This window comes from Manis pentadactyla, chromosome 2 (assembly GCF_030020395.1).
Source record: "Manis pentadactyla isolate mManPen7 chromosome 2, mManPen7.hap1, whole genome shotgun sequence".
In the NCBI taxonomy this organism is placed as follows: domain Eukaryota; kingdom Metazoa; phylum Chordata; class Mammalia; order Pholidota; family Manidae; genus Manis; species Manis pentadactyla.
This window is the reverse complement of record NC_080020.1, coordinates 43,013,447-43,032,447: the sequence shown is the minus strand read 5'-3', so window position 1 is coordinate 43,032,447 and position 19,001 is coordinate 43,013,447. Positions and strand designations below refer to the sequence as shown.

The following is a 19,001-nucleotide window of genomic DNA, read 5'->3' as shown; positions in this document are numbered from 1 at the left end:
GCTTGGTAGAGGAGCAGGTGAGTCTGGAAGCTTAGCCTCCAAGAAGTTTCTAGAAAATGCAGACAGACTCAGGCAGATGGGCCCTCAGGGAGTTTAATTTCAACTCCAAATAGGATGGTTCCCCTCAGTTAGGTCAGGAAGGCTGTTGATTCTTCAAGTTCCCCAGATAGCCATTCCTACCTTATGATTTATTCATGAAATTCAGCAGGCCCTTCTTGAAGCTCCTCTTCAGCACCTGGGGCTGTGTGAGCTAAAGTTGAGACACCAAGGAGATATTAGATGTATTTCCCACTCTTAAGGACCTACAGCCCTTCATGGGAAGGGGAAGCTTACACATTAGGTAATAAATCAAGATGGTCTATGATGAAGAACTAAATTAAATACATTATTCTCCATAGAAGTTAAGAGCATGGGTTCAAATCCCAACACCAGAATTTTGGTCAAGTTTGAGTTTGTTCAAGTGCCTTAAACTTCTTAGGCCTGTTTCCTTATTATAGGGCTACAAAGAATACCAGCCTCAAAGCATTTCTGCTGGGAATTAAATGAGATAGTGCACATAAAGTGCATAGTACAGTGCCTGACTCCTGGCTTCAGTATTATTACTAGTTACTGTTATTAGTTATCAAAACATATTTGAGAGGCCCCAGTAATACAGAGATCTTGAATCTAAACATACCACCTTCTGCATGGTGGGCCTCCCTTCTCTATGCCCTTCAGCAGTGACTGGCAATCTCAACTGATCAGTTACTCAAAGGGAACCTGGGGACCACTTTTAACATCTCCACTGCTGTAACTGTCTGCATTCAATCACAAAGTTCTGTTGATTGTACCTCACATCTATCTCCTACACTCCAATACCATTCTCATCCTTAACCAGATCCTCATACAGCCACACTGATTACTCAGGAGCCCTGTTAGCTGGTCTCATCACTTCCTATTTCACCCTCTGCAAAACCAGGTTTACTGATACTCAAGAGGAGTTTCCAAAATCCAAACCAGATTGTTATTAAGTGCACCCTTGCTTAAACCTCTGTCTATAGCCCCTTGTTACTCTCAGGAAACAGGTAAGCACAAATCTTTAACCATGATGCACAAGGGCCCTTAGGATCCCTGCCTAGTTCTACAGCTTCTTTGCTAATGTTGTTCAAGTTACCTCCATGTTCCAGCAATGCAGGCCTCCTCCCCAAATGTTTCTTGGGCTCATGGGCCTCCATAGCCATGCCCAAGCCTAGAACACTTGGTCCGTATTTCTTGAAGAGTCATACTCATGCTTCAAAACTAAACTGCAAACCATTTCTTTTGGGGAGCCTTTCTTTACCCATGTCAGGGGCAGCTGGCCTTCTTCTATGCTCCATAATATCTTTGTTTTCATGTCTGTCTCCTCCACTAGCATCTGACATCCTGAAAGGAAGGTACTACATCTTTTTCATCTTTGAACGTTCACATTGAAAAATGAGTGCAGAGATGCATGGATGGATGGTGGATGGATGGTTGGATGGATGATGGATGGATAAATGAATAGCTGGATGGGAAGATGGGTGGGTAGATAATTGAATGAACAGATAAAAGGGTGAATTCAATAAAGTGGCAAAAACCTCTAATTAGACTTTACACCCAGATACTTTCAGGAAGGTGCTCAACTGTACTATAATATAAAGACAAGGCTCTGTTTCTTGAAGCTTCACAGTTCAGGCAGAAAAACCATATGACCTTGTAACTAGCAGCCAGTGGGGTTTTGACCTTAATGCTCACCAGTGTTCCAGCAGGAAAGCTGGAAAAGCGTGTTGATCTTACAGGGAACACCCAGGTGGGCTTTTTCACATCACTGACCTGGCCTATGGACTGTTTGTCAACCTCCTTGGGTCTGCCCTCATACAGGTCCTCTCCAGTCTTCTCCATCTAAGCATCATGGATTTATTTCCAGCTTAAACTATGCAGGAGATTCCTGCCTCTGGGCCCAGGGCGACAGAGCGGCAGATGGCATGAGCGACGGAGGGCACTATGGCCAATAGCCTCTGTGCGCAGCCCAGTGCTTCCCTGCCCCTCTGTCAGGAGAAGGGCATATTTCATGCTGTTCATTTTCCCTTCAGGAGCTGCTCTTAGAGCAGCCACATGAGAAGTGCACCTTAGGCAGCTTGGAACCTTCACCATTTCTTCATGGAAGACCTTTTGGCTGGCTTGGTTAACTAAGTAAACATGAATCAATCCTGGAACGAACTGGAAATGAAATGAAGTCCCGGAGCTCCTTTTGACAGGGAGAACCGGCGTGTGGCCCGCCCAAGCCGAAGCGGAAAACCCTGAGGCTTTTGGGAGGAGAGCCCAGCCCAGCTGCCCTGGAATCCTCAGTCAGGGTTTATGGAGTGGCAGGCAGAGCACAACTGGCTAAATTTGGTTGTATTTTTATTTTTGTCCAGCCACAAATACCAGCAACGAACTGAAAACGAGTTTTTCCCTTTGTGGAGCCTCAGAGCCAAGCTGGTTTTATTTTTAGCTTCAACTCTGGTTTAGGGCTTTTAGCACACACTCAACACCCAACCCACTGCAGGCAGTGGGGTGCTGGGTTTTAGAATTTTTGCCTAGACTAGAGTGTTGTCTGAATGTAACTCTTACCAGGCTTTGTGCAACTATGACAATAGAGGGTTGTTCCAGACAGACCCACAAAGAGACTCAATTCTGGCCTTAGGGACCTCCAAGAGGGGACGTTTAAGGGAGGGAAATGTCCTCAGGGTGGATGGTTGTCTGGGCTGGGAGGAGGAGGTGGCAAGCCTGGATGAAAGGAAGCAGAGACAACAAGGGAGCTGTCACTTTCTGCCAGGCTTTGAGAGCCCCACGGTCCAGAACCAGGGCTCCGGAGGCAGACTGCCTGGGTCCGCGTGCTGCCTGTACCACATCCTGGCACTGTAGCCTGTGGAGTGTGCCCAGCCCTTGCAGGGGTTGGTGTCCTCGTCTATGAATCACAGATAATAATAACTGACACCTGCCTCCCAGCTCTGCTGTCTGCAGTCCTGCCCATCCAGCATGTAACTTAGCATCTGACATGCAGTTAGAACTCAATAAGCATCATTTTTATCACCATGTTCTTATTACAATACTAGACACTTTTATATTAAAACTTACTGTAGCCCTGTGAGTAAGGTTATTTTGCAGATATAAAACTGAAGTTCTGAGTTCCCAGGGGGAGAGCTCTCATGATACAGACACACTGAAGCCAGCCTTGGCCAACCCCGAAGGCACAGCACCCTGCCTTCTCTTGTACCAGTGCTTCCCCGTGATATAAAGGAACTTACCATCACCACATGGGAACTGATCTGGGTAAACAACTGGATTCCCCCTGGCCCTCCTCTCCCCTGGGCTCCACGCTGTCTTTCCACTTCAGTGACAGAAACACACACAGTGCATACTGGAAGTGATCAAAAGGGCACTTGGTCAGACCTACGGAACGGAGAGCAGGATGGTGGCCACCAGGGCCCGGGGAAGGGGAACGGGGGAGTTGTCTGATGGGTATAGTGTTTCAGTTTTGCAAGAAGAAAGAGTTCCAGAGATCTGTTGCACAACAATATGAATATACTTAACGGAACTATACACTTAAAAATGGTTAACATCGTAAATGTTTTATTTATTTTTTACCACAATTAATAAAAAATGAAAACCAGAAAAAAAGTGCCAGTATAGGAATCCGGCTGCCCATTGGGGTGGGGCAGGGCTTTTGAGCTTATCACGACCTGCTTCCCAGGCTTCCTCTGGCCTCCTTCCCTCAGGTGTCACACCGATGGCCTCACCGTCCTCACCGTCCTCACCCGCCCGCACACCACTTGACCGGTTCTTGGCTGAGCAGCACACCTCTGACAGGAGCCTTAGCCTGCAGATGCTCCTCTCTCCTGTGCTTTGCCCTTTGTGACCTCCACTGGTCCCCTGTGCCTCTGAAGTTTTTGGCCATTGACCAGGGTTGAAACGGGGGAAGTAGTAAAATCCTTCCTCCCCAAGGACTCATGTCTGCGTGGGGCTGTGGGGCGAGTGTGGGCTTTGGGGCCAGAAGCTGGGACAACGCTCACCTTTTCTTTCCTCCCATTTAATAACTCCATAATAGGGTAATATGGTTATCCTGGGGAACCAACGTGCAGTTCACTCTAAGTGCAGAAATGCTGCCAGGCTCTGAACTGCTCCTGTGCTGCAGGAGATTCTGCGGATTCTGAGGGTGGAAGATTTGGGGACAGTTCAGGCATTCACTGATTAAGCTGCATAAAGATGCTAGGACAGAGAGGCACGGGAGCAAGCACAGAATAGGGTCTCCCTCCCTTTTGGCCTCACACTCCCAGGAGAGCAACCTTCACAGAGGCTACAACAAAGGCTCGTGTCCCTTAGAAACTCAGATGGCCTCTTTTCTGTGGACATTAGCGTTGACCATTCTCAGGAGAGTTTCTGATTGGCTCTGTTGCCACCCTCCTAAGTGGGGTGACCCTTCTCAGCCGAGTTTACCTCCAGCCATAAGTCCTGATCCCTGACCCAGTGCCAGCTGCTCCTCTAGGCTCAGCGGGGCTGGTGCCCAGGGCCAGCAATCCTTTAGGGCCATGAAACTGTTTTAACTTCTTTTGAAATTAGAAGGAAAGAAAGAGCTATCAGGTCAAAGTAAATGTTATAATATATGATATTAATATATTGTTTTTATACCAACACAATTATAAACTTATATTACCTTTTTTAATGGAGGAAGGGGCTCATGTGGGCAATAGTGCCAGGGGCCCATGCAAGTTATAATGCAGCCCTGAATTGGTCCGAGGATTCATTTGGCCCCTCAGCACATGGCCTTCTATTTCCCATAGGAACTGCTGTCTCTCCACCGCAGCCACAATCACCACTTGGAATCTGGAATATTCTCTCTAGTATTTTATTTTTTTTTAGGGACCCATTTCACATGCCAGTTCTGTCACTTGGCACTAGCTCCCTGGAGCACGTGGCCAGACAATTTCAAAAGCCTGGTCATGTGTCCTAGGCTCGTGATGGGGGTGCTGCAGCACACATGCTGTGCTGTTATGACTGGCCTTTGCCTCATATCCCCAACTTGATTACAGAATATATCCCACACACGCTGAGCATCCCACATGGAAAGATCTAGAAAGTCTTTTAATACTTGTTGACTGATTGATTGACTGAAGTAGTGTCTGAATATACTTGATCCAATTTAATGTCTCCTTGACATCCTTTCATTCTTTTTTCATCTTTAGACGCCTGAACAAGAATAAGCTCCAAGTCCTTCCAGAATTGCTTTTCCAGAGCACCCCGAAGCTCACCAGACTGTGAGTACAGTTGAATTGTGTTCTCTCCTTGCTGTCTTGCCTGGCTTTGGTGCTATGGAAGTCGTGGTTGCCTTAGCGCGTGGAACCTCGTGCCGTGCGGAGCTCGGCACTGAGGCCATACATATGGCAGCTTGGAGCAGGGCTTCAACGTGGGCGGAATGGCCCATTCCCCTCCAGGCCCACCTGTCTTGTTGCCTTCAGAGACGGGCTTAAGTGGTAAGTGAGGGCTTAGTGGCTTGTGGTAGTGGATCGGTCCTTTGCAAGGAGAAAGGAAGTCTTCTGTTAGCTTGGGTCTGACCTTACCTCAGGGAAATGCCCTGAGGGTGGGAACTGAGGTGAGTTTATTCTCACAAGACTGCCACCGGTCTCAGGGGGGCACTGGATTGTACTAAACATTTCTACCTCACCATCTTAATGGATCAATCAACTGTCCTTTGCCTGCTTCCTAACACTGCCAATCTGGGAAGCCTGGGTCTGGACTCTATGATTTTGTGGAAAAGGAAGAAACACTTTGAATTTTGCTTTATCTTCCGGAATGATCCAGATTGTAGTGAAGGGGGAAGAGATGGTGATACCTCTGTGCATTTATTCAGTGTGAAGGTTTGGAGACTCAGGAGCTGGGATGTACGTCAAGATGGCGATCGTGATTCACGTATTATGGGGGGTGTTAGGCATGTGCTAATTATTTACAGTGAACAGTTCCATGATTTTGAACCTAAAAGTCATACTGGCAGTGACTTGTGTAGATCATGGGATGATCTGGGTTGGCCTAAGGCTTGACTTTCTGAATGGAGTGACACAGTGCCTGGCTGCTTAGCAGTCAGGCAGTGAAATTTACAGCCTTGCTCAAAAACTCTTAACATTACTGGGGAGGCTCTAGAGTTGTGGCCACTATTCTCATTTCCAATGGCTGTGCTTAATACTAACTTATGCAGTCAAACAATGCATGTAGGCTCCAGGATAAATTGGGAAATATGAAACACATGTCAGTGTGTGCACTTAAGAATGAGTTCTGAATTAGGAATCTGTATCTACATCTTTGTCTGTACGCACATACACAGACTATGTACATAAAAGTATCTTAAAGGGTACTTTGTTGGAACAAGATCAGGTAAGGGTTGGCTGGTGTTTCAGTGGTACAGCGGCCTTGCCTGCCTCCTCTAGGAAACACCTGTACTTTGTCAAGGTCTCCTCCAGCCGTGTACCCCATTTCTCTTGTTCAGTCCATCCAGCTGACCTTGGTAAATATGGAAAAGAATATGCCCTCCTTTCCATTCTTCTGCATTGACTGTATCTTGATGGACATGAGGGTAAACGAGGCGAGGGTTTGGCAGCCTGAGTGTCTAGCAGAGCTGGATAAACAACACCAAATGGGCCTATGGGGAAGCTATGTGGTTTTTAATTTCCTCTTCCCTATATAGTTCTTTCCTTAAATGTTCACCTAATAGTCATCTCTCCACCCAGAACCAAATTGTGCCTTTTCAACCTGATCCTAATTATGAAGTACAGACTATATGCCATTCATCTGGAATCTCAGTGTCCCTTTCTAGGCAAACAGAAGGTGTCTGTGGGGTGGGGCTGCTGGAAAGCTTTGAGCAGGATGGATCTGAGTGTTCCACTTGCTGCGGGATGTCAGGTGGGCTGGTTCCTGCCCGCAGAAGGTGGCCTCATGGCTGCTCCCCACAGCCATCAGGTGATGGGCATTTTGTGTGCAGCTGGTCTTGATCCAGTCAGAGGAGGAATTTCAGGCAGTGGTGACAGGTCTCTGAGATGCTGGGGGCCAAGCCCAGGCAGGTAGCATGGGGGGCATAGGAAATCCCCATTTTCTAACTGAGAGAGGTTGGGAGAGTCACTTTGCCTTCTGTGCCCAAATATCCTCATCAGTAGAAGGGAGACACCCCTCTTCCCTTTTACTTTCCTCATTGAGATGCTGTGCCTGTCCAATGAGATAATGGTGTTTTCTGGGGTCTGAACGTGCTGTTAACTTGTAGCCACCAAGATAACTATTGTGACTCCTACAGTTCCCACCTTTACAACCTTGCTTTCTGCTCTTCCTTCTCTGGGAGGCATGAATAATCTAGTTGTTGCTGTGAGCACTGAGATAAATTTCACTGAGCTTCTGCCTAAGCCAGAGAGCTGCAGCTGGGAAGGCAGAGCTGACAATGAACTCATTTTGGTGTCTGTCCCTCTCCACATCCCCAGCCAGACATGGGGGTTGACGCGCATAGGTACTCAGTGAATGGGTGGATGAATAAACGCATCATAGAGGTCTACAGATTTAAACAGTGCGCTCAGCGGGTTTGATTCATTTATCCACCGTTCATTCACTCACTCACTCATTTACTCACTCACTCACTCACTTATTCATTCATTCACTCATTCAATAAGCTCTTCCCCAGTGCTCGTTCCAGCCTGACCTCTGCTGGGTGTTGAGCTGCAGACATGAAGGAGGCCCAGTTTTCCATGTGCCCCATCATGATACAATCTGAATGGCTGCCAAAAAGCTGGGAGCTAAATATAATTTTTTTTAAAATTGAAGCAACTATACTAACCCAGGTTTGGGCTATAATCAGCAATCCCTTTTTCTCTCTGGGCTTGATCTTTGATTTTTCTTAATGGCCCTATTGTGTCTTTGTCTTATTTTGTCAGCCACTCCAGGGCCTTTTTGGAAGTTAGCAGGGTACAAATTAGAAATCAATAAATGTGCAATCATGAGTGTGTATACATATGCCACTGGTTGTGTTTTAAAAGAGCACTGCTTCTCAATAGACACAGCAAGCAATTTTCCAGAGAATGCTAAATGCAGACACTGTGTGGCTGTCTCCTCCTTAGTATGTTGTGAGGGCTAAGCAGCAATTCTGGAAATGCCCTTTCTTTTCTTATTATATCTCTAGACAAAAACTCCTTGATGCTCAATGTTTAACCAAAGAATACCTTTTGGAAAAGCTGTGGATGTGTAATAAGATGTTTTGAGTAGTGTTGAGAAAGGGAAACAATATTTATTAAGAACCTATGCTATTACAATACCACTGCTAACCAATAAGTGACAGAAATGCAACTGAAGTTAATTTAACCCAAACAGGAAATACATTAGTTAGTATGTCTGAGACAGTGATAGTTATGAATGGCTTCAGGAACAACTGGATCCAGGAGCCTAGTGATGTCATTGGAACTACATCTCACTCCTGCCATCCCTGGAACAGTGTGTATGCTGGTGGGAAAAGCAGAACACTCAGGGATACTGATCTAGCAACCCAGCTGGAGAGAGTGCCCCAACAACTGTCCCACAGGAAAGAATTGAGGGTAGATTTCTTAGCTTGTCCATGTCTAAGCAAATGGCTGTTACCGGTGGGATGGTGTCCTCTGATTGATCGAGTTGGGGTTAAATGTTCATTCCACTTGTTTGGGGATGAGAGTATGCAGGACCTGGGAAGGGGTTTCCCAAAGGAAGAATAAGTCTGTTATCAGAAGATGAGGGAAGAGACACCAAACTTAAAAACAATAGATGTTTACAAGTTTATTGAGCTTCTACTTTTTGCAGCTCCCCATTTAATTGAGCACTTTGTATCCTCACAGTAACACTTCAAGACAATAACAGTAGTAAATGCATTGAGTGCCAGTGCTATTCTGAGCACTATACATATAACTCATTTGATGCTCCTTACAGCCCCGTGGGATAGCTGCTATGATCATTACTGCTTCACAGATTTGAAACTGAGCCTCAGAGAGGTTAAAGAACTTGCCAGCATCATACAACTACTTAGTGAGACAAGCAGAATTCAAATCTGGGTAATCTTACTCTGGAGTCTGGGCTTTTCTCTACTACAATCAGCTCCCTGCCTCAGTTCTCCCATTTTATATATAGATGAGGAAATCAAAACTCAGAGTTTAAATTACCTGCCTATGTATCACATATTTCTGAGAAGTAGAACTACACTGTGTGGCTTTCTGACTCACCCATAGTCATATAACTGGGATACAATGGGACTGGGACTCAAATGTACGTCTATGTTGCTACACAGTCTTTCAGTTTTCTACCACCGCACACTGCCATGCCAACTATTGTGGCAAGCTCAAGTTATGCTGAAAAGGATTGATGATGAACCTTCATATAGCCAAGTGCTTCTATCTGGCCTTTACTGGGTACCCCACCCTGTCCACCCTCAGACCCAGTGCTGTCTGATTCATTGATTCATTGATTCCTGTGTATGTTAGTGGTGTATCTATCACTGCCCTGTTCTCAAGCACAGAGCTCCCAGGCATAGACTCCAAGAGCTTGGAAGTGCCCTGAGGTTTAGGTGAAATCACTGTAGTCTGCAAGCCCCCAGCAAGGCCTCTGTCATGCCTTGGGTACTCGATTACTACTGGCTCCCTTCCATCCTGACATAGATCATAAGACTCTCAAGTGTTGGGACTGTGTTTGTGCTCTTTCTAGGTTCCCTACCACTCCTGACCCACAGCTGAGCTTAGGAGATGGCAATAAAGTAAAAGGGTTCAGGTGTTGCCAGTTACTAATGTGAGACTGTGGACAAGTTAGTTAATTTCTCTGGGCCTCAGGTTCTTCGTCAGTAAAACAGACAATAATAGAGCCTATTTCTCTATGTTACTCTGAGGATGGGTGAAATAACCCATGGAAAAACCTTAGCACTGACTACATAGCGTGAAGGAAGTGCTCGGTGAAAGACAGCTGTGGTTGATTTTGCTAGCTGACTGATGGGGGCAGCTCACATGCTAGGGCTTTGACATCTGTGGCATACACATTTCAGCACCTGGCAGAGTTCAGCCTCCAAAACAGATGAGGGTTGAGGCAGTACTGCACTTGGAGTGAGAAGATCCTGGCCCTCATACTGGCTCCACCACCCACAAGCTGTGTGGCCCTAGGCGTGTCCCTTCACCTCTGGGGTGGGGGGAGGGGGCTTACCTGGAGAAGAAGGGTGGAGCTTGGTCTGTTCTCTAGTCTACAGGGTTTTTTTTTCTTATTTTGTGTCCTCTCCAGCTCTCTCTTTTACCTACACCTGGGAGAGGGAGTGAGGGATTTCTAATCATTTGGAGTTTAAGCGGTTAATGTTGCCAGAAATTCCTTAGAAGGCACAGAACACAAGGTGAAAACAGGGACTAAAAGTCCCTCAGCATTTCCCCGGATTAGAGAGCTCTGAAGGGGACGAGGGATGTGGCGGCTCACAACTGTTTTCAAGTCTGCCTCTGCCACATGAGGACGAGCAAGCCTCCAGGATCCTGTTGGCCCCTCGGTTCTGGATTCATGTCCAAAGAGTCCATTAAATATTTGCTAGTGGTTGAAAACCTGTGGCTGAGCAAGCAGTGTGCTTGCCGCAGGACAGAGGCCTCCAATTATTCTCTGCTCAGTTACGAGGCAATTGACAGCTTTAAAAAAATGCCACTGGGGTTAAACCTGCTGTCAGTCACTTGGGTCAGTGGAGTTGCAAGAGACTTGGGATGTTAATCCCCAGGCAACTAAACACAATATGAAATGTGGCCACCCAATTAGCCCTGAGCCCCTGGGCTGTCGTCATGGTGGAGCAGTGTCCCTTCCAAAGAGCTAAAGGCCGTGAGATCCGGGCTTCCAGGGAACGTAATCCCACTGAGTGAGCCTTCCTCTGAGCTCTCAGCTCTGCTCATGTGCACTTCTCCTGCGCGTTTACCATTTTCTGCTCTTGTCACAGCCGTGGGTATACATGTCCCATGCCCCCAAACAAACCAGAAGATGCACTCAGCACGGTGATCTCACGTCTCTTTGAGTCAGCCCAGGATTACAGCGAAAAACAGAGACCTTGGGACCATACAGACCAGGGTTTGGATCCTACTCTCTGGTGACCCTGGGCAGGTTTTCTTCTCAGCTTTAGGTTGGTTAGCTGTACCATAGCGATAATATCATAGTTCCAGTCTTAGTTTACTCGGCCTGCCAAACAAAGCCTCCGATTGGATGGCTTAAACTACAGAAATTAATTTTCTCATCTGGTGCCTGGAAACTTAAGATAAAGGTTCTATCGGGACTGGCTTCTTGAGGCCTCTCTCCCTGTCCCATAGATGGCAGTCTTCTGTTGCCTCTTTGCAGGGTTGTCTGTCTGTTTATGCTCACCCCAGAGGTCTCTTCCTCTTCTCATAAGTACACCAGTCGTATTGGTTTATGGCCCCACCCTAATGTCCACATTTTAACTTAATCACTACTTTAAAGACATGATCTCCAAATATGGTTACATTCTAAAGTACTGGGGGCAAGGGCTTCAATGTAGGAATTTGGCAGGGGCATATCAGCCACAGTAGTTCCCAAGCATGTACTGTATATTTACCAGGAGTCACATGCTCTGTGAACTGCTTTTTCATATCGTCTCTCACTCAGCACAGGTTTGGGAGGGTAGATACTATATTATCACCATTTTAGAGCAAAAGAAACAAGAGTCCTAGAGATTTAGCTTGCCCAGGATACAGAGCCAGCAACTGGCGGAGCCCAAGTTCCAACCCATGCTTTCCTGACTCCAGAACTACATTCATAACCAAATTTCCTTACTACAGGTATGTAAGTTAAAGTGCCAGGCATCTAGTAGAAGCTCAGTTAGTGTTAGTTTCTTTATCTCTTTGAAGCCCTAAATGAGCCCAGATTGGTTGGGTGACTGAGGCCCTGTACCTCTAGGTAGCACCTCCTGCTGTTCATAGGTCCCTTTGCAGCTATCTTAGTCTTCCAATTCTGCACTAAACTTGAAAACATAACTACATACAATATGTGTGTCCATAAAACTCTATATTGATATGAAAGAGTGCTATAAAAGTGAAAAACCAGTGGAAAAACAAACCACATTACTCAGTTTTCCAGCAGAGTTGTTATCTGATGTGGTGAAATGATAATAAGATGTTGGGGAAACCAATCCCATCAAGATGGTGGGGGCTTCAGAGACTGCCTGCCTCCCTGCAGCTGGGTCCCAGAGACCTGCTCTGCCCTGAGTTAGCCCAGCCTTCAGAGGCCAAGATACAGACCAGTCTTACTGTTCAGATGTGGGGGCACTTTTTCCAGGGGCACAGCCACCTAAGCTCATGAAAAATGTCCCTGCAAATTGGAGCTCCATTTCCTCCTCCTCCATTGCCCCAGACCCTGAACACTGCAGTGAGGCCAGCCTTCTGTTGGCTTTATGGCATCTTTATCAACTGCCAGTTTCATCATGTGCTTGAAGTCACATGTAGGTTTAATCTGCATGGGGACAGAAAATGGACTTCAGTGGGCGCCATGTTACTCTTGGGGTTTCTATCTTGTGTAAGTTGTACTCTCTCTGTAGAGCCTTAAGTCAGAGCCAGGAAAGATAACATGGAAGATTTCTTTCCTTTTCTCCTCCACTGAGGCTTTATCCAGCTGAGCATAGAAGCTTATTATCTATCCACAGAGTTGATCACAAGACTAATAGTTTTAATTGTCTTGTAGATTCTTATACTGTAGAATGTTAGACAGGGATAAAAGATATCTAGGCCAGCATTTCTCAAACTTTACTGTGCATCTGAACACCTGGGAATTGTGTTAAAATACAGATTCTGGTTCTGTAGGTCTGGGGTAGAACCTAAGAATCTGTATTTCTAAAAACTTTCAGGTGATGCTCCTGGCCCAGGACCACACTCTGCAGAGCAAGGATCTAGGCTTCAGTGGTTCTCAAACTTAGCATATCGAAAAACATCCACTGGAGTGCTGGTTAAAGTGCTGATTCCCAGGCCATGTCCCCAAGACATCTAGCTAGTTCATTAGATCTGGAATGGACTTAGGGATTTGACTTTGCAAATAGGCACCCTAGGTGATTTTGGTATGTCACTCAGGGTCATACTTTGAGAAACTCCAAATTAATATGACCCTGTTATTTTATAGATTTGGGAGCAGGGAAGGAACTAAACATCTCTTGAGCACCTACTGTGCATTAAGGCATTTTATGAATATGCCTTTTCTTTGGTCCTTCTGCAAGAGAGGTCTTTTTATGCCCACTATACAGATGATGAAACTGAGGCTTGAATTTAGCTCATGAGGAATAAACCCAGGTATTTATGACCCCCAATTCTGTGTTTTTCCTACCTTATCATGTGCCAATAAGGTGTTCTGAAACACACCTTAAAAAAGAGACAGAGAAAAAACAATCATGGATCTCTGAAGATTTTGAGGTTTGGTATTTTGTACTTTTATGTGTATATGAACATATATGAACACATGCTCATACCTGAGATCTAAGGTATTAAGACTTGAAATGTTAAAACAGAAAATTTATGGACTCAAATGCATGTTTGCAAGTAGACCTTTCTAAATTCCCTACAATTTATCAAAGATACAGTTGGATTTTACATTTAAAGACTCTGTAGCCCATTGGGCCAGCAGAAGAATTTTTGAAAGTAATCAGGCAATACTTATACTGAGAATGTTCTGCCAGCTTAAAAAGTTTTTTAAAAAAGAATTTTTAAGAAAGAAAGAAAACCAAGCTGTGACTTTACAATGCTTTAGAATTACAGAATATGCTTGTAATTTTTACAATTCTGCACAGACTTCTTTGCCACATCTGGTTGATATTACTGGCAGGGATATATGGGGGAATAAACCATAGGCTGGAATGTGAAACATCCCACAAAATGAGTTTCTTATAGGTTGCTGCATAAAACATTTTGAGTCTCCCTCTCTTTGGAAGGCTGGCTTAAGTGATTTCATGGACTTAGTATTTTCTTTGGTTCGAAGGTAAGGGCCTTTGCTGGTCTACTTGGTGGGGGTTCCGAGATGGTTTCCTGAAGGTGTGTGCCAGGGTTTAACCATTCTAGAGTCATGCCGTGGATCAGGGTGAGAAAAGCCATCCTTGAAGGAAGTCTGACCAACCTTTGGTGAAAAACGCTGGACACTGGTGAAAATGGTGAAACCCAGGGGCCAACTGAAGAAAAAGGAAAAATGTAGAGAGAAGGGTTATATGTGTAAGGGCTTCAGGAAGCCTCCTGAATCTTTGCTTTGACAGTGTATTACACCGCTGATGGCAAGAAGAGCTCAGCCCCTCACACATACAGCAAAAAACCCTTCATTTATTGGTGTGTTCTCTATGCTATATATGAAAAAATATGAGTTAGGAAAATGAAAAAATAACACCCAGCCGATACCTGGCATAGAGTCAGTTCTCTGTTGGGGACATTCCTACTCAATTCCCAGGAAGAGACTTGTGTGACTAGGGACAACTAAAACATTTATTGAACACCTACCATGTGTGTGTGTGTGTATGTGTGTGTGTGTCACTGGAATATGCTGGTTGTTGGGATGCCGAATACAGAATGCCGACATGTCTAATCTGAGCCCGGGGGTGTGAGCATGGGCTTCTTGCCACCTGGCTCCTTCTCAGACTTCCTTGGCAGGGACCCACCTACAGGGCTGGAACCTTTCTGCACAGCACCATGTGCTACTCTAAGCACCCTGTGGCCTGTGGTAGAGTCAACCAGTCTCAGTAGGACTATGTGGTCATCACCAAGGGGGCTCAAATAAAGACTGTGTTCTCAGTGTCAACATGGCCCTTTGTCAAGAATGAGAACCTGAGGCCTGCCTTCACTTACACCCCAAGATGCTTATTCTCCTTACCTGGAGTTAGAAACTATCAAAGGAATTGAAAATGTCAGGGAAATACCACATTGTGTATAGAAAAATATAAGCCTTTTGAGGTGGGCAGACCCCAGACACACCTTATTCAGTTGCCTGAATGATGCAAATTTACCCACATCTAATAATCTTGAAATATTTGTTCTTGAATCACATTCAGCATCAACAGAAACATTTCTAAAGAGCCTAATCATCTCTCATTTTTTTCAACCAACATTTGGGAATCTCTCCAGGGGACAAATCATGTTTTAATTTGATGCCCCACATCCTAGTATAATTTCAAATCACAAGTAAAAAATCTGTAACTTTGACTTTCTTCTGCTTTTCCTATGGGCTCAGTATCTTGGATATTGAACATTCATTTCCATTTGTAATGTTTGCGATCCATTTACAAAGTCCTGGAGATTGATGCTTATAAAGGAAGTATTGATAAATTATTAACAACAGCAAAGCTGTGATGACACAGTACTGGTCAAACCAAATAGAAATGGAGAAATTTGATGGGGCCGTTCAAAATGACAGTGCAGGAAGACCCTGAACTTAACCCCCTCCCATGGATACACCAAATCTACAGCTACATATAGAACAATTCTCTCTGTAAAAGACCTAAAAAATTAGTTGAACGATAAAGGATAAAAAGGCCACATCAAGATGTGTAGGAGAGGTACAGAGGTAGTCTTGCCAACTCCTCCCCACCCCCGCCCTGGCAAAATGACCCACTAGCAGGAAGGATCACACAAGAAGTGACTAGCTTGTACCCTACATCAGGCACCCCAACTCTTGGGACTTACACTGGAAAGAAGAGCCCCCAAAACATCTCATCTGGCTTTCAAAATTACCAGGACTTATGTCCCGAAGACACAAGGGCTCTAGGAAACTGAGACTCCGCTCTTAAAGGGCTCACACACAAATTCATTCACTCTGGGACCCAGCACAAAAGCAGCAGCTTTAAAAATGCCTGGACCACATGCGAAGGAGATTCATAGGCTAAGCATCTGTCAGATGAGCAGGCGTCTGCTGGAATTGTCTCCGAGGACAGAGACACTGGTAGCTCCATTTCTGCACTCTCCCACTATCTTGCTAGCACCCCTTGCCCTCCCTGTGCACTTCTGTGGCTCCACCCACCAAACCTGACAGGCAAGTTTACTCTGGCCCTGTGTTCTCCTGTGGCCCTGCCAAAGCTGGGGGGTACATGGAGTCCACACAGAGGGTGCCACTTGAACCCTGGCTCTAGTGGTCAGAGGGACTTATCTTTCTGGATCCCACAGGACTGAAATAATCACAGAGTCAGTTCTGGGCAGGCTGTTATCTCCTGAGCATTGCACAGGCAACAGACTGAAACCATATCCATCTTCCTGAGACCACTCCTTTAAGACTGGAAGAAATAGCTGTTTCACCTAATACATAGAAACAAACACAGAGTGGCAAACAAAATGAGGAAACAGAGGAATATGTTCCAAATGAAAAAACAAGATAAAACCCTTGGAAAAATATTAATGATGTGAACATAATTAATTTATCTGATAAAGAGTTCAGAGTAATGGCCATAAAGATGCTCACCAATATTGTTAAAATGTGTATTACCCAAAGCAATCTATATCAAAATCCCATGGCATTTTTCATAGAAATAGAACAAACAATGCTAAAATTTGCATGGAGCCACAAAAATAGCCAGAATAGTCAAAGCATCTTCAAAACAGAAGAATAAAGCTGGAGCCATCACACTCCCTGATATACAAAGCTATACTAATCAAAGCAGTATAATATTGGCATAAAAACAGACACATAGATCAATGGGACGGAATACAGAGCCCAGAAATAAACCCAGGCTTATTTGATCAAATAATTTATGGCAAAGGAGACAAGAATGTACAATGGGGAAAAGATAGCCTCTTCAGTAAATGGTGTTGGGAAAATTGGACAGCTACATCTGAAAGAATGAAAGTGGACCCCTATCTTGCACATGCACAAAAGTCAGCTCAGAAAGGCTTAAGGACTTGAATGTAAGACCAGAAATCATAAAACCTCTAGAAAAACACATAGGTAGTGAGTTCCTTGACATCACTGTTGGTGATATATTTTTGGATCTGATTCTAAAGGCAGTGACAACAAAAGCAAAAATAAGCAAATGGGAAAATATCAAGTTCAAAGCCTTCTGCACAGCAAAGGAAATCATCAACAAAATAAAAAGGCAACTTACTGAATGGGAGAAGTTATTTGTAAATCATATATCTGATAAGGGGTTAATAGCCAAGATACATAAAGAACTCATACTAACTCAATAACAACAACAAAATAATCAATCCAATTAAAAAATGTGTTGAGAACCCCTATAGACATTTTTCCAAAGAAGACATACAGGAGGGCAACAAGCCATCTTGAAACCAACATAAAAGGATGTTCAACATCATTAATCATCAGGGCAAGGCAAATCAAACCACAATGAGATACTACATTGTACCTGTCATAAAGGCTATTTTCAAAAAGACAAGAAATAACAAGGGTTGGTGAAGAAGTGGGGAAAAGGGAACCCTCATGCACTGTTGGTGGGAATGTAAATTGCTGTGTCTACTATAGAAAACAGGATGGAGGTTCCTCAAAAAACTAAAAACAGAACTACTATATGACCTTGCATTTCTGCTTCTGGGTAACTATTCGAAGAAAATGAAACACTAATCTGAAAAGATACATGCACTCCTGTGTTCACTTCAGTATTATTTACAATAGCCAAAATATAGAAATAACTAGTGTCCATCAGTAGATAAATTGATAAAGAAGTGGAGTGCTACTCAGCCATAAAAAAGAATGAAATCTTGCCATTTGTGATAGCATGAATGGACCGTGAGGTCATTATGCTAAGTGAAATAAGTCAAACAGAGAAAGACAAATACTGTATGATTTCACTATGTGTGGAGTCTAAAAAGCAAAACAAATAAGCAAATAAAATAAAACAGAATAGAGCAGATAGATGCAGAGAAAACATTGATGACTGTCAGAGGGGAGGGGTTTTGGGAATGGTTGAAAGAGAGAAGGGGGACAAGAGGGACAGACTTCCAGGCATAAAATAAGTAAGTAATGGGAATATAATGTACAGCATGGTGACTATAATGATGTTGTATCATGTATTATGTAACTTTATATTATAATGGGGAAACTAAACTTATTGTGGTGATTATTCCTCAGTGTATACAAATACCGAATCATTACATTGTACACCTTAAGCTAATATAAATGTTATATGTCAATTATACCTCAATTAAAAAAATAGTAAATAAATATCTGTTTTAAGTTTAAAAAAAAGAAATGGGGAAGTTTAAGTAAATTTCACACCTCTTGCCTGGATGTCATGTGCTGGACTTGAGTTTTTGATTTATGGATTAGAGAAATATTTTAATGTTTTATTCATGATGTGTCTTTCTTCCCATCATTCATTCTCTAATTCTCCATGCCCCACTTCTGGTGATGAAGCCTGTTCGGAAGTCGGGTCCCATCTTGATTGGAACTGCTTATTGTATGGCCAAAAACTTTCACCATGTGGAGTATTTCGCCAAGTGGAGTATTCAGCTATTGAACTGATGGTTTGGCCTTTCATGGGTGCATCTCATGTTCTGGACTCAAATTTTTTCATCAGTGAGTCAGCTTTTGATTGAAATGCACATAGAATCATGCCAACATTTCTCTTAGTGAGGGAATCATCCTGACTTTGGGAGGTCAAAATGCTCTAAGGAAGAAAACTACATTTCTAAAAGGGTATAATGGTAACCAAGTACTGACCCCCCTCCATTTCAATGTTACTTAATTTGGGATTTATGAGACTCTATAAGTTATGCATCAAGATGCTCAGGGAGACCTAATTTCAATAAATTTTTAAAAATGAGTATCAGTGGTAGCAATATAGAAAGAAAGGCTGGATCATCACTTTTATTAATACCATGGCCCTTATCTTCCTATATTTCTACATCTCCTACTCTATTCCTTTTTTCAAAAGCACATGCACATACACAAAACATAGCATACACATACATATAAAACCTGCTGTCTGTAGGAGAAACACACACAAATAAATTAAGATCCATTCCAGGCTGCTGAATCAAAGCACAGAT

At 44.0% G+C, this 19,001-nt stretch overlaps 1 protein-coding gene across 2 annotated transcripts in view; it reads left to right on the top strand.

Moving 5' to 3' along the window:
* Positions 1-19,001, top strand: part of SLIT3 (slit guidance ligand 3) — a 588,416-nt gene that overhangs the window by 106,999 nt on the left and 462,416 nt on the right. For both annotated transcript variants that reach the window (XM_036884704.2, XM_036884703.2), the window contains exon 4: positions 5,223-5,294. In XM_036884704.2, coding sequence (XP_036740599.2) covers positions 5,223-5,294 — 72 coding nt within the window. The remainder of the gene's footprint in view (positions 1-5,222; positions 5,295-19,001) is intronic.